The 13,750-nt window shown below is 51.1% G+C and overlaps 1 protein-coding gene across 4 annotated transcripts; it reads left to right on the forward strand.

The window, feature by feature from the left end:
• On the forward strand, positions 1 to 13,656 carry IST1 (IST1 factor associated with ESCRT-III). Of its 4 annotated transcripts, none has more exons than XM_030512403.1 (10): positions 1 to 228; positions 2,264 to 2,363; positions 2,968 to 3,148; positions 3,425 to 3,512; positions 3,757 to 3,840; positions 4,171 to 4,281; positions 4,666 to 4,872; positions 5,987 to 6,079; positions 11,532 to 11,577; positions 12,630 to 12,969. In XM_030512403.1, the coding sequence occupies exons 2-10, from the start codon at positions 2,276 to 2,278 to the stop codon at positions 12,827 to 12,829; spliced, it is 1,098 nt and encodes a 365-aa protein (XP_030368263.1). In that variant the 5' UTR covers positions 1 to 228; positions 2,264 to 2,275; the 3' UTR covers positions 12,830 to 12,969. The 4 variants fall into 4 exon arrangements, with proteins under 4 accessions (XP_030368263.1, XP_030368261.1, XP_030368260.1 ...); XM_030512401.1 differs by having other exon boundaries at positions 62 to 290; XM_030512400.1 differs by having other exon boundaries at positions 74 to 347; positions 12,630 to 13,656.
• Positions 13,657 to 13,750: the final 94 nt, after the last annotated feature.

The raw sequence follows: 13,750 nt of genomic DNA on the forward strand, positions 1-13,750 counted from the left end.
GTGCAGACGGAACCTCCGCGCCGGGGGCGGGTACCGGCGGGCTCCTATCGGGTGCTCGTCTTCACTCCCTCGCGAGTAGTGGATCCCTCCGCTGGGCCATTTGATGCCTTCTCGCCGCTCTCAGGCTCCGCGCCGCTGCCTCTCCTTCCCCAGGACACCCGCTCCGGTGTGGCGGCATCGCGTTCGGTGTTGCGGTACAGCTGCCGCGCCAGCTCGGTCGTGCCTCGGGTGAGGCGTGGGGAGCGCCGACTGCGTGGGGAGCGCCGGCTCCGTGGGTCCTTCCGCGCGCGGTGAGGCGGTGCGGCGGGCGCCATTTTGGGTGCTGGAATCTGTGCGGAGGGCGGCCGGTGAGTGGGAGCGGGGCCGGGGCCGGGGAGGTGCCGGTAGCGAGAGGGGTGCCTTGCCCCGAGTGCCCGCTGCTGGGACCACGGGTAGGTCCGGGGCCTGCCCCGCCTGCGCTGTGGGACGTTCTCTCGTCGCCGCCTCACTGGGGACGGAGCGGAGAGGGATCGGGGTCGGAGTCTCTGCCCTCAGCCCGTCACGGTGCAGCCGCGCCGATAAAGCCATCCCGGGCCCCCTGCGCTGCCTGCGCGCTGCTGGGAACTGGCGCGGGCCCGTGGGAGCTGCGCGGCGGGTCAGGCCGGCTGGTGCTGCGCTGAGCCGCCCTGGCGAGAGCCTCGTTGTTCTACGAGTAAAGGGCGATTTCATTCCGGCCGTAGCAGCAGCGCGTCTGCAGGAAGGGACGGGGAGGCAAGACAGGGAGAGAAGAATTGGTTCAGCCCTTCTGCAGCAGCGTGGCTGGAGCCTCCTGCGAGGCAGTGAGGCCAACAGAACTCTTTAGAGTGGCAGGATGGTTGCAAAAGAAGCAGTGAGCTGTCTGCTTAATGGCTACATTTGAATTAATCTGTTAAAACAGGTTGTTAATCGGAATAGATGTTTACTGGGTACTTTTACAGGGACATTGCAATGTTGTAGGAGTATGTTCCAGTTACAGAAGGGCAGAACTTTTTTTATGGCATCAGACTTGCATCACGCATATATATGTCTGCAGCAGTGTTTTTTGAGCTTGGTTGGTTCTGTGCATTGCTGAAATAACTGTATTGATGTGTGAATAGATCAGCTAAATAAGCTGGATATACTGTAGATAAGATTTGTTATAGTGCAAAGCACTTGTTATGTGCAAAATGCTGTCGCTATCCAAAAGTCTGATCCAGTGTGTTCTTCAGGTACAAGTTAAAGTCTTTCGTTGTGATAGTTCTTAAGCGTTTTTGATGAATGGTTCTTGGCATTACAAAATGCTGTAACAAAATGTTTTCTGAGTTAATTTTCTATAGGGCTAAAGAGTTGAACTCATGAGAGCATTCAGGAATGCGTTCAGGAAGCAGGAAGAAGAAGAAGCAGGGGAATATGAAATGGCAACTTCTTCCTCGTGATGACTGGGTTGTTACAACCTTAGTTTGTACAGTCCTTGGGTTAACTATACAGCTGATTTACAGCTTACATATTAATAGGCTTGGTTCTTGCAGTTGACTTCATGTTTCTTTAAAAATGTGGTTTTGTCAATGAAGTAACAGAGAGGATTTGGCTGTGATAGTTGTCACAGATGGCATCTTGAGGCATTGGTTTACTTCCCTCACCTTTCCAAGCATGGGAACGAAAGCATGTCTTCTAGGAGCTATGCTGTTTATTGTGAAATCTGTGGGTTTTTTCTGCTTGGGCTTCTTAGATTTCTAGAGCTGAACTACAAAATACATCTCACTAAGCTCAGTGTACTGAACTGGGCACAGCCACACTTTCCCAGACCACTGCTGGTAGATGTTTCTCTAACATTCTTAAAGCTTTACTGTACTCTGCTGTTGACATCAGTGGCTGGTGTCACTTATCTAGATTAAAGAGACCCAGGCCCTTATCTTCTTGTTTTAGGATGTGTTTTCTAACCCTGTTCCTATTTATGGGGTAATCCGAGGTTTTGATCGTCTTAAATCTGTTTCTGGGGTCAAGATTCATTCTATCAGAATGGGACTATCCAGGAAGTTTCTGTTCCCTGTTGTCTTGAGTAGGTGCAGGGTTGTAAAATGGAAAAGGGAATGATGAGTGCTGTAGGTCCAGTCATATTCAGGAACAGCAGGCCTGTGCCTGTTTGTTTGGAGAATTGGGTGCTAGGTTTTTCGTTTTGTTTTGTTTTTCCCCCTTGAGTAAAGCAGTGACTGCTCCTTCTGACCAGGAGCTCTTGGTTCCACTGACTTCCCGTCTTCTCCCACAGAAAGCATTTATCATGTTGGGCTCTGGGTTCAAGGCTGAGCGCTTGCGAGTCAACCTGCGCCTTGTCATCAATCGCCTCAAACTGCTGGAGAAGAAGAAGAGTGAGTATTTGAGGGGGCAGCTACGACCCAGGATGCTCTTGGGGCTCGGGAGCCTTGGGACTATTCTGGAGGCAGGGTGCTTTCATGGGCCAAGTATGGAGCAGCCTTTTGCTTTTCCTTGCTGGACCCAGGCCTTGCAGTCTGCCTTGGTGTACCCGGAGGAGCAGGCTGGCCATCTTCCTTCAGGTGCAGTCTATGGGGCGCATGGGGTGGTAGCTGTGGGCTGTTTGTGGAGGGACATGCCAGTTTGCCCCAGGGGGGCTTTACTGGGCTTTCTGTACTCACAGCACAGTGGGGAGGCTCTCCCCACCTGCCCTGCTTGGACACAGATAAGATCCATGGTTCTGACTGACTCTGCAAGGAAACCGAAGGTGTAGGGGTTATTTCTGGCACCTAAAAGCCCAGTCTCTGTTCTCCTGTGAGTAGTGTGCTAGGACCTAGACACAAGGGCTCAACCAAGCCATGGCTGAGTGTCTTGTGTTGCAGAAGCTCGATGAAGGAGAGCAAGAAGCTTGTGGTGACTTTATGTGTTGGGGACTGTGGATGGGTGTGGAGGCAGCAGCTCTGCCAGCACAGTGATGGGTCTTGGGAATATGTGCTGTAGCTGAGCTGGCCCAGAAGGCAAGGAAGGAGATTGCAGATTATCTGGCAGCCGGAAAAGATGAGCGTGCCAGGATTCGTGTGGAGCACATCATCCGCGAAGATTACCTTGTGGAGGCCATGGAGATCCTGGAGCTGTACTGCGACCTGCTGCTAGCCCGCTTCGGCTTGATTCAGTCCATGAAGTAAGCTCTGGCCTAGAGGGTGTGCTGTGGGAGAGGGTCCAGGCCCCTGGGCTCAGGGAGGAATGCTGTTAGGGGCAGGCCTGGGGTGCAGAAGGGCACCTATGTTTGTCTGGGTATTATAGGGACTCCAATAGGGACTCCAGAGAGCTTTTCTTTCTCAGGCAGGGAAGACTCTGGAGCCCAGCAAGGTGGATGGGACCTTCAGGCTAAGCAGATTGAGGGCAGCAAAGACTAAATGCTTGGTGTGGAGATAGGATTGTCTTCTGTTGTCCATAGGGAGCTGGACTCTGGCCTGGCAGAAGCAGTATCTACACTGATTTGGGCTGCACCACGACTCCAGTCAGAAGTGGCTGAGTTGAAGATTGTGAGTAGGGTTATTTGAGGGGTGTTATGTGTGCAGGGTGGGGGTGACGCTGCGAGAAGCTGGTGGAAGTCTTTGTCTGGGTCTCTATTATTAAGGCAGAGGACATGTTTTTACGGGCTCTGCAGATTTGAGATTCCAGTATAGATGTCCCTGACGAATGGCTAAGAGTGCTCAGCTGGGGCACTTAGGAGCAGAAATGAGAGCAATCCAGCACATGTGCAGTGTGTGGTTTTTCCTGTTGCAGGTTGCTGACCAGCTCTGTGCCAAGTACAGCAAGGAGTATGGGAAGCTGTGCCGGACAAACCAGATTGGGACAGTCAATGACAGGGTAATGAACTGGTGGAACAGCAGCAGCCAGCTGGAACTGGCAGAACAGACATGCCTGCTGTGGCTTTCTGCCCCTTTTTCGGGTCACCAGTGGCTGATGCCTGTGGCTCATGCAGGGTTCTGCCTGTGTTGGAGCACAGCGCTGGGGCCCTGCTGTGCTGGCTGCAAATGGAGAGGAGCAGCACACATGGAGCACTGGCCTGTGGGTGCCAGCAGCCTCTCTTGCAGCAGTGCTGTACTGGGAGGAAGGGCATCCCCTCCCTGTAGCAGCTGGGATGGAGCTCTGCTGCACTGCCCAGTCCTATGAGTGTCTCTGTACCTTGTGTTCCAGCTGATGCACAAGCTGAGCGTGGAGGCACCACCCAAGATTCTGGTGGAGAGATACCTCATTGAGATTGCTAAGAACTACAATGTGCCCTATGAACCTGACTCCGTGGTGATGGTGAGTGAGGCACCTGCAAGTCTGGAGCTCCTTTCTGTATTCCAGTGTCTGAAATGTGTGGTCTTTCAGAGCACACATTTCTCTCTGTGAGCTGTGGCATTGCAGCAAGCTCAGTGGTAGTTGTGCTTTGGTATTTTCTGGACAGCCCTAGTGTACACGATCCCTGCTGCTTCCCACAGCCCTACGGCATGTGGCCATAGTAAGCCGTGCTACAGTCCGGTTCCCTTTCTGATTCCCATTAATATCACTGTGTAGCTGCTGTCTATTCTGTCCTCATTGTATTGTCCCATCTAATGCTCTTCTAATGTTGCATCTAATGCTCTTCAGAGGGATGGGATCAGAATAGGGATATGTTGGTGAGCAGAATTCTTCCACCCTCTCCAGGCTGAAGCCCCTGCAGGCGGAGAGGCAGATCTGATTGATGTGGGATTTACAGACGATGTGAAGAAGGGCGGCCAAGGAGGGGGAGGAGGTGGTGGATTTACAGCCCCAATGGTTAGTCATGATGGATTAGTACCCATGCCAGTGATGATGCCTATGCCCATGCCAACACCAACTCCGCCCTTCTCCTATCCACCTCCAAAGGGACCGGTAAGTGCCTTTGCTTTGATGTTCCCTTTTTCTGTGGAAGACTCCGATTGTGGTGCTTAGCCTATGCCTGCTGCCTTGGAAGTGTCTGTACCTGATAGCTTTATGTATCAGAAGGCTATCATGGGCCTTCTATGGTGTTGGTGTGGGACTGCTTGGGGTGGAAACTGTTGGCAGTGCAGCTGAAGCTTCATGTTGCTTCCTGACTGGGGATGTTCCTAGACCTGTTCTCCAGCCAGCCCTCTTCGCCTTCAGGGAACAGAGGAGTCCAGACTTAACTCCTGAGGCAGTCTTCTGACTGCCAGACTTTTGACCAATTGGAGCTGCACTTTGAAGTTGGTAGGCTGGTAGTGTGCCAAGATTCAGTTAAGGAAATGAGGTGAGTTTTGTAGGGTGGGAACAGCACATAAGAATGCAGAAGTGCTCTGTCTTCAGACCTGCGAGGGAAGGGGACCAGGCCACTGGCTCTTGGAGATGTCTTATTGTGAGGCTGGAAGGTGGGAGCTGGAAAGAGCGCTGTTCTCTGAATTCAGCCATTTACAGCGTATCTGTGTAGACTGGAGGGTGGCAGAACAGTGGGATGGCTTGGAGTCTTGATATGGTCCCAGCAGCACTGCAGTGGTTTTTGTAGAGAATCTGGGCCAAGCATAATCAGCTGGCTGTTGGCCCAGGCATAAATATGCTGAGGACTTGGGCCAAGTCTAGATCTTTTGAGGCACTGTTGTGTTACAAGTAAGGGTAATACAAAGCCTTAAGTGATCCAGAGGCCTCCTTCCTGCTTTGTGGTGCTGCACTCTGGAAAAATGGCTCTTGTGTGCTTAATGCAGGGTATTGCCCTCTTTGCCCTCATACTTCTAATGCCTTGAAAGGTGAAGTGTTTAGTCATGATGGTTCTTTAGAATAACCCGCAGTCCTGTTAGCTGGATCTTGTTGTTCCAGTTGACTACTCTGGCTTAATACTTGTAAATCTTTTTCTTGCAAGTATAAACTATACCGGGTTGAATACTTGCCTGTCTTTACCTTAGATTACTTTCTCGGACTCCCACAGCAGCTGTAGGTGTCATGGTCACTGTCCCAGGTGAGTAGTTTGGTGCATGACTGTAATCTCTCTGTGTAGGAGAACTTCGGTGGCGTACCAGTGGGGACCTACCAGCCTTTTACCAACATCCATCCACCACCAATTCCGGCAGCCCCACCGACATACGAGTCTGTAAGTGCCTGAGTTGGATCACCATTGTAGGCAGCACAGGGAACTACAAGAAGAGGGCTGTGGTAGCCACAGAAAAGGCAAATGTTGATGAAGCACATTGCTGTCAACCTGTGTAGCTCTGGGGGTGGTGCTTGGTGTTGCTTACAGTGTGGTGAATCATGAGGGCATGTGATGGGAGGATGACTGGTGACCTCATTCAGCTGAGTGGTTTGCCTGCAAAAGAAAGCCAAGATTTATTTTACTGCATTGTTAAAATGGTGATAAACACTTAACAAGTAGAGTCCACAAATTCTGTTTTTTTTTTAATGTGAGGGTGTCGTGGTTTGAGCCCAGCCGGTAACTCAGAACCACACAGCTGCTTGCTCACTCCCCTCCTTCTTCCTCCCCCCGCTCCCGGAGGGATGGGGAGGAGAATCGAAAGAATGTAACTCCCACGGGTTGAGATAAGAGCATCCCGCAACTAAGGTATAATACAAAACCACTACTGCTACCACCAATGATAATAATGATAAGGGAAATAACAAGGGGAGAGGATACAATTGCTCACCACCCGCCCACCGATACCCAGCCTGACCCGAGCAGCGATCTGGGCCTTCCGGGTAACTCCCCCCGGTTTATATACTGGGCAGGACGTGCTGTGGTATGGAATACCCCTTTGGCTAGTTTGGGTCAGGTGTCCTGTCTCTGCCTCCTCCTGGCTTCCCCTCCTCCCTGGCAGAGCATGAGACTGAGAAAGTCCTTGGTTGGAATAAACATTACTTAGCAACAACTAAAAACATCGGTGTTATCAGCGTTGTTCCCAGGCTGAAAGTTAAAAACCACAGCACTGCACCAGCTACTAAGAAGGAGAAAAATGGCCCCTATAGCTGAACCCAGGACAGTATCCACCCCTTATTCCATACCATTCACGTCATGCTCAGATCCCACATCTCTCAACACACCATCACCCCTGTCCCATATATACACATATATATACACCCACACCCACACACAGAGAAAGATATCATTCCCTAATCCATGGACCAATCCCTGTAAAATTGCTGAATTCATCCAGTCCATGATGTCAGGCTCCATCTCTTGTAACAGTCTTTCAGGGCAGGAGGGACGGTATGTAGTGTTGGGTTGCTGCCTGCTGATGATACCGCCAAACTCATCTGGTCACTGCTGAGCTCGTCTGGTTTCCTCAAAATTCATTCTTTGTTGAGGCGATGATCGGAGGGAAGTCAGGGTCAGTTGCTGGTGACCTGAAGATATCTAGCTGGTGGGCTATCAAAGTGTTATAGAGCAGGCAACAGCGTACAATTGAGTTCATTGGCTGTTTTCCCCCAAAATCAAATCCCCTTGAGGTACACATCGGACTTCCCCATCTTCCCGCATTACCCACCAAGTATATCCAGGTCCCTGAGCAAAAGCAACCCCACGAGTGGGTTTGCCTTTACCTGAAGCAGGAATAACCCAGACTGTCTTCCCCAACAAATTCTTTATGTGCACCACAGGAACTTTATCCCCCTCTACAGTACGTAAAAGTTCTGATTGGGCTGGGCCAGCCCTGTTGGCAGATCCCCTAGTGTTGACCAACCAGGTGGCTTTTGGCAAATGTGTATCCCAGTGTTTGAAAGTCCCACCACCCATTGCTCTCAGTGTAGTTTTTAACAGCCCATTGTACCGTTCGATTTTCCCAGAGGCTGGTGCATGGTAGGGGATGTGATATACCCACTCAATGCCATGCTCTTTGGCCCAAGTGTCTATAAGGTTGTTCTGGAAATGAGTCCCATTGTCTGTCTCAATTCTCTCTGGGGTGCCGTGTCGCCACAAGACTTGTTTCTCAAGGCCCAGGATAGTGTTCCGGGCAGTGGCGTGGGACACAGCATATGTTTCCAGCCAGCCGGTGGTTGCTTCCACCATGGTAAGCACATGGCGCTTGCCTTGGCGGGTTGGTGGGAGTGTGATATAGTCAATCTGCCAGGCCTCCCCATACTTGTACTTCAGCCATCGTCCTCCATACCAGAGAGGCTTTAACCGCTTGGCTTGCTTAATTGCAGCACATGTTTCACATTCGTGAATAACCTGGGCAATAGTGTCCATTGTTAAGTCCACCCCTCGATCACGAGCCCATCTATATGTTGCATCTCTGCCTTGATGGCCTGAGGTGTCATGGGCCCACCGGGCTAAAAATAATTCACCCTTATGTTGCCAATCCAAGTCCATCTGAGCCACTTTAATCTTAGCAGCTTTATCCACTTGCTGGTTATTCTGGTGTTCCTCAGTGGCCCGACTCTTGGGTACATGAGCATCTACATGGCGTACCTTCACCACCAGGTTCTGCACCCGAGCAGCAATATCTTGCCACAATGCAGCAGCCCAGATGGGTTTACTTCTGCGTTGCCAGTTGCTCTGCTTCCATTGCTGCAACCACCCCCACAGGGCATTTGCCACCATCCATGAGTCAGTATAGAGATAAAGGACTGGCCATTTTTCTCGTTCAGCAATGTCCAAGGCCAGCTGGATGGCTTTCACCTCTGCAAATTGACTCGATTCACCCTCTCCCTCAGCAGTTTCTGCAACTTGTCGCAGGGGACTCCACACAGCTGCCTTCCATCTCCGATGCTTTCCCACAATACGGCAGGACCCATCAGTAAACAAGGCATATTGCTTTTCACTCTCTGACAGTTCATTATATGGTGGGGCCTCTTCAGCAGGCGTCACCTCCTCTTCTGGTGACATCCCAAAATCTTTGCCCTCTGGCCAGTCCATGATGACTTCTAGAATTCCTGGACGACTGGGATTTCCTATTCGAGCTCGTTGTGTAATTAGTGCGGCCCACTTACTCCATGTAGCATCAGTTGCATGATGTGTAGAGGAGACCCTGCCTTTGAACATCCAGCCCAGCACAGGCAACCGGGGTGCCAGGAGGAGCTGCGCTTCAGTTCAGATCACTTCTGAGGCAGCTCGAACCCCTTCATAGGCTGCCAGTATCTCGTTTTCAGTGGGAGTATAGCTGTGTTGTCTGTTGTGGTCAGGGTTTGAGTAGCTGCTGTGCTTGTAGTTGGCATAGCTGCGTTGTCTGTTGCTTTGCCATCAGATCCAGAGACACTTTTTTCCCTTTGAAGGTGCTGGATAGTGTTGAGCAGGGCTGCGTAGGCCAAGCCCCAGCACGTTGCCATGATTTGTCCCTCTCTGGTATAACCAGGACGACAGCACACCTCGTTTAAGTGTTTTACTAGTTTTTCCGGATGTTGCACTTGTTCAGTGGTGAAGTTCCAAAGCACTGGAGGGGCCCACTGGCCTGGATACTTGCCCATACTATCCCACACACCCTGCCACTCATGACTGTCCAGCCTCAAGGAAAATCTCTTGGTGGTCCTCCTATATCGTCGTCTAACCCTAGACTAGATTTGAACCCGATACTGCTTAACTTTGGAGATTAAATGAAATAGGATGTTCCTAGGACGGGATGGCCGTGGGTAAAACACACTCCATATGTGTGCCAACATGCTGATCCCCAGCACAATCAGCAGGCAGGTTTCAAGGGTATTCAAAGGCCATCTAAAACCTTCAGAACTCTCAACTGCTGTTGCAAATAGGCTGGTGGGGGAACGGGGGGTGAAAGAGAATGCCTCCTTCGTAAGTTGACCCCCCCGAGGAGAAAAAAAAAAGATATGCAATTGCTAAAATATTTCATTATATACCTCCCAAAATATAGAGGTGATGGCCATGCTGGAAGCACAAACCAGACTAGTTTCATGATCAATGAGTCTATTGTATTACAAGTCATTACCATGAAGTACAGTGAAACAAGAACCTTAGCCCAGGCCCCCCAGCCGATAAGCGCTAAAACAGCAAATAGTGGCTGTAAGTAAGGTACAACATGCTGAAACTCTGAGATCAAGCGCAACAAGTCTGAGAGCCAAATAATCACCATTGTGACGAGTAGTAACAATGAATTCTTATCACAAATATGATTAAACACACTCTGGTCAGATCTGTCGTTATCTCAACCCTTCGTGCCCCACGTTGGGCGCCACAACGAACTGTCATGGTTTGAGCCCAGCCGGTAACTCAGAACCACACAGCCGCTCGCTCACTCCCCCCCTTCCTCCCCCCGCTCCCAGAGGGATGGGGAGGAGAATCGGAAGAATGTAACTCCCACGGGTTGAGATAAGAGCAGTCCCGCAACTAAGGTATAATACAAACCACTACTGCTACCACCAATGATAATAATGATTAGGGAAATAACAAGGGGAGAGGATACAATTGCTCACCACCTGCCGACCGATACCCAGCCCGACCCGAGCAGTGATCTGGGCCTTCCGGGTAACTCCCCCCGGTTTATATACTGGGTATGACGTGCTGTGGTATGGAATACCCCTTTGGCTAGTTTGGGTCAGGTGTCCTGTCTCTGCTTCCTCCCGGCTTCCCCTCCTCCCTGGCAAAGCATGAGACTGAGAAAGTCCTTGGTTGGAATAAACATTACTTAGCAACAACTAAAAACATCGGTGTTATCAGCGTTGTTCCCAGGCTGAAAGTTAAAAACCACAGCACTGCACCAGCTACTAAGAAGGAGAAAAATGGCCCCTATAGCTGAACCCAGGACAGAGGGCTGATCACCTTTGGTCTGTTTAATTACGGCTTTTGAACTAACACAGTTAGCCTCGGTGACAATTTTGGCTGACTTAGATGAGGTATGTTTAAACATTTCTTCTCCCAGACTTTTCTCAGTCCTTGGGGACAACAAAGGAGAGGATGGAGTCTTCTCTTTCTTTGCTTCTCTATGTTTTTGTTGCTGCAGTTCATGACCATGCCTCCCATTTTACTTTCAGTGCCATGCTGCTTGTTTTTGCAGTATCCTGGGTATAGGGATGAGCATTGCCAAGCACGCCTGTGTGCTGACACCTTGTACCAGCTGTACAGCAGCCTTTGGGTGCAGGAGGTGCAGGCACAGACACAGGAGTTGTTAGCTGGGTGGGGACAGATGTCACTGGCTTCAGCCCGCAGGGAAGGAGGAGTTATGCCAGCACAGCTGACCGTGGGCTTTTATCCCAACTGGACGAAGACCTGAGGTGGGGTCATTTCATACATTGCTATTGGTTACAAGGACATGTCTGTCCTTTATGAAAGAAAGGAAGTGGTGGCTGTGATAACATGGAGGAAGAGGGCAGTCTTCTTACACTTATGTCTGTAATCAATATTTCAGACCTGCTAGTGGACATGCTCTGTTAATCCAGTTCTGCAATATGGCCAGTGGAGATGCTTTAATTGATAGGGAGGGAAAGTTGAAGCACTGCCTCCTTTTCTTGGGGAGAGAGGCAAGTTCCTGTGAGTGTGCTGGGAGCCAGGGCCTCCTGCCTACTCTGCACTGGTGTGGCTGCTGCTGCCCATGAGCAGTGCCTACACGAGTGAGATCCTCTGACATGTAGCAAAGAGCTGTAATAAGTAACAGAGTCTTTTTCAGATCGACGACTCTAATGCTGACAAGGACACTCCTGCGCCGGTGCCTGGTGAGTGCATCCAGAGGCTTGGGAAACCTGGGGTGGTCAGGGGCTGTGCTTAGCTCAGGATCCTGGTGTCCCTGGGAGGAAGTTTTCCACATAGAGAGCAATTTGTACAACCTGATGCATTTTGAGAGCAGGATTTGAGTCTGGAGAGGATTCTGGCAGAAATGCAGAATATCATCTCAAAATAGAGAAGATCCAGACTTCCACTGGGAAACTCAAAAACTAGAGTCTGACATAGGAGTCGGTACTAGGTCTCCAGCTTAAGCTGTCCCATCAGACCAAAAATGGGGTGTAGCAGAATAAAATGAGAACGCAACAGCTCTAAGTGATAATGTATTTTTACATAGTGTAAATAATACTGCTCTGCAGCAAGAGAATGAAAGAAGTATGCACCGAGAGGGTAGATAGGTTTGTATTAATGTCAGTGTTGAGATTGCATATAGCAGAGCACGGCTAGTAGTGATAGCTGCTATCCCTCGGTCCATCTGCTTAAAGACTTACGAGATGCTTCTTGCAGTGTAATTGGATCGTAACAAAACTCTCCTGCCTTGTGCAGTGCGATTCTGCTCTGTGTGTTTTGAAAGCACTTGCTATCTCTAGCACTTGATAAGGGCTGAGAGGTTTTTTAGAGTAAGCAGACCCTTGCCAGCTCCAGCAAGGTTTTCTCTGGGCAGTGTTGATGTGTGCTGGAGAAGGTAGTCTTGTGGGTGCACTGGGTGCTGCAGTGGGGATCCCGGTGGTGCAGTCTCACCAGTGCAGGCGAGAGGAGCTCCAGCCCGGACGCAGTGGGCTATGGGCTGCAGAGGGGCTTCTGCTGCAGCCTCAGCACAGGCCTGTGGGTCTGGATCTGCTTCGGCTGCTGGTCCTTCCACCACCTAAACCTGAGATGTTGTTGTTTTTCCCAGTGAGTCTGTGTGATCTCAGCTGCCTGACCACTGGTCCTGTTCTGAAAACCACATTGGTACTACCCTTTCTGGTAGAACAGCCTTTCTTTCGTGTGGCTCTATTGTGTCTGTGGTGCTGAAGTGAAATGGTATTTCTCTTACTCTAAATAGGACCCGGGCCCAAGTCGGAGGCTTCTCCTAAACCAAAGGCTGGAGCTCCTAATACCATTGATAACTTTGTGCTGCCTGAACTACCATCTGTGCCAGACACGCTGCCAACAGCGTCTGCCGGCCCCAACTCTTCTGCCTCTGAAGACATTGACTTTGATGATCTCTCTAGGAGATTTGAGGAGCTGAAGAAGAAAACATAAAACTGACTGGGCTGTAACCCCAAGGTGAGGGGCAGGAGCTGTGATGGCTGTTCTCTCTGAAACTGACTCCCCTTGAAATTGGTTTCCTCTATTAACCTCAAATGAATGCGCTCTTCTTTTTGAGCTCTTTTCTCACTGTACTTAAACCAAACGCTGCCGCTGTCCTGACCTTTGTTGCTCCAGGAGCTGAGCTGTGGGAAATTGCGTGAGACTGGAGCAGGGAACAGCTCCTGCCTGTCTGGGCAGCTGTACAGGAAAGCTGTGCTTCGCCTTCAGTCTCGAGGGCAGCATTGCCCACAGGCTGCCCCTCTCTGCTCGGTGGCCTCTGGTCAGGGTGATTAAGTCTCTTTGTTAAGACTTCCAGCTAACTGGGGCTGAGGTGGGGAATATGGTTGTGTGTGAGGAGATGTGATGTTGCCCTTCAGGCTGTGCCCATATGCCACCTTCCTGGCTCCACCTGTACCTGGTCACGGTTTGCCTCATGTCCTCTTTCACTCCCACTGGATGCCTGAGCCCTCTCCATGGCCTTGGCCATGTCCTCAGCTGTGTTCCCTGTCCTGACCGTGCTGGGGCTGCAAGCGGGCTGGGCAGAGGAACTCGCGGGTGCCGGCTGGGCACTGAACGCGCAGGTTGATCGAGAGCGAGGAGCCCTGACGGGACGCGTGGCAGCGGCTCTGCTCACAGGGAGCACGGGGGCGGGGTGCCGGATATACCCGTGCCCCTTGTGGCACACTCTGGTGTCTGTACATAGCTCTTCGCGGGGCCTTTCTTTGGCGCTCGGGTGATTTATACGTGGCGGGTTGGTTCCTAATAAAGTCGGGGCTGGAGCAGCCGCGTCCGGTGCTGCTGGGACCGGGCGCGCGGGGCCGGGACCCGCGTGCGGCGGCGGGGAGGAGTCAGGGCGGGCTTGTTCCAGGCCCC

The sequence above is a fragment of the Strigops habroptila genome, chromosome Z (assembly GCF_004027225.2).
Source record: "Strigops habroptila isolate Jane chromosome Z, bStrHab1.2.pri, whole genome shotgun sequence".
In the NCBI taxonomy this organism is placed as follows: Eukaryota; Metazoa; Chordata; class Aves; order Psittaciformes; family Psittacidae; genus Strigops; species Strigops habroptila.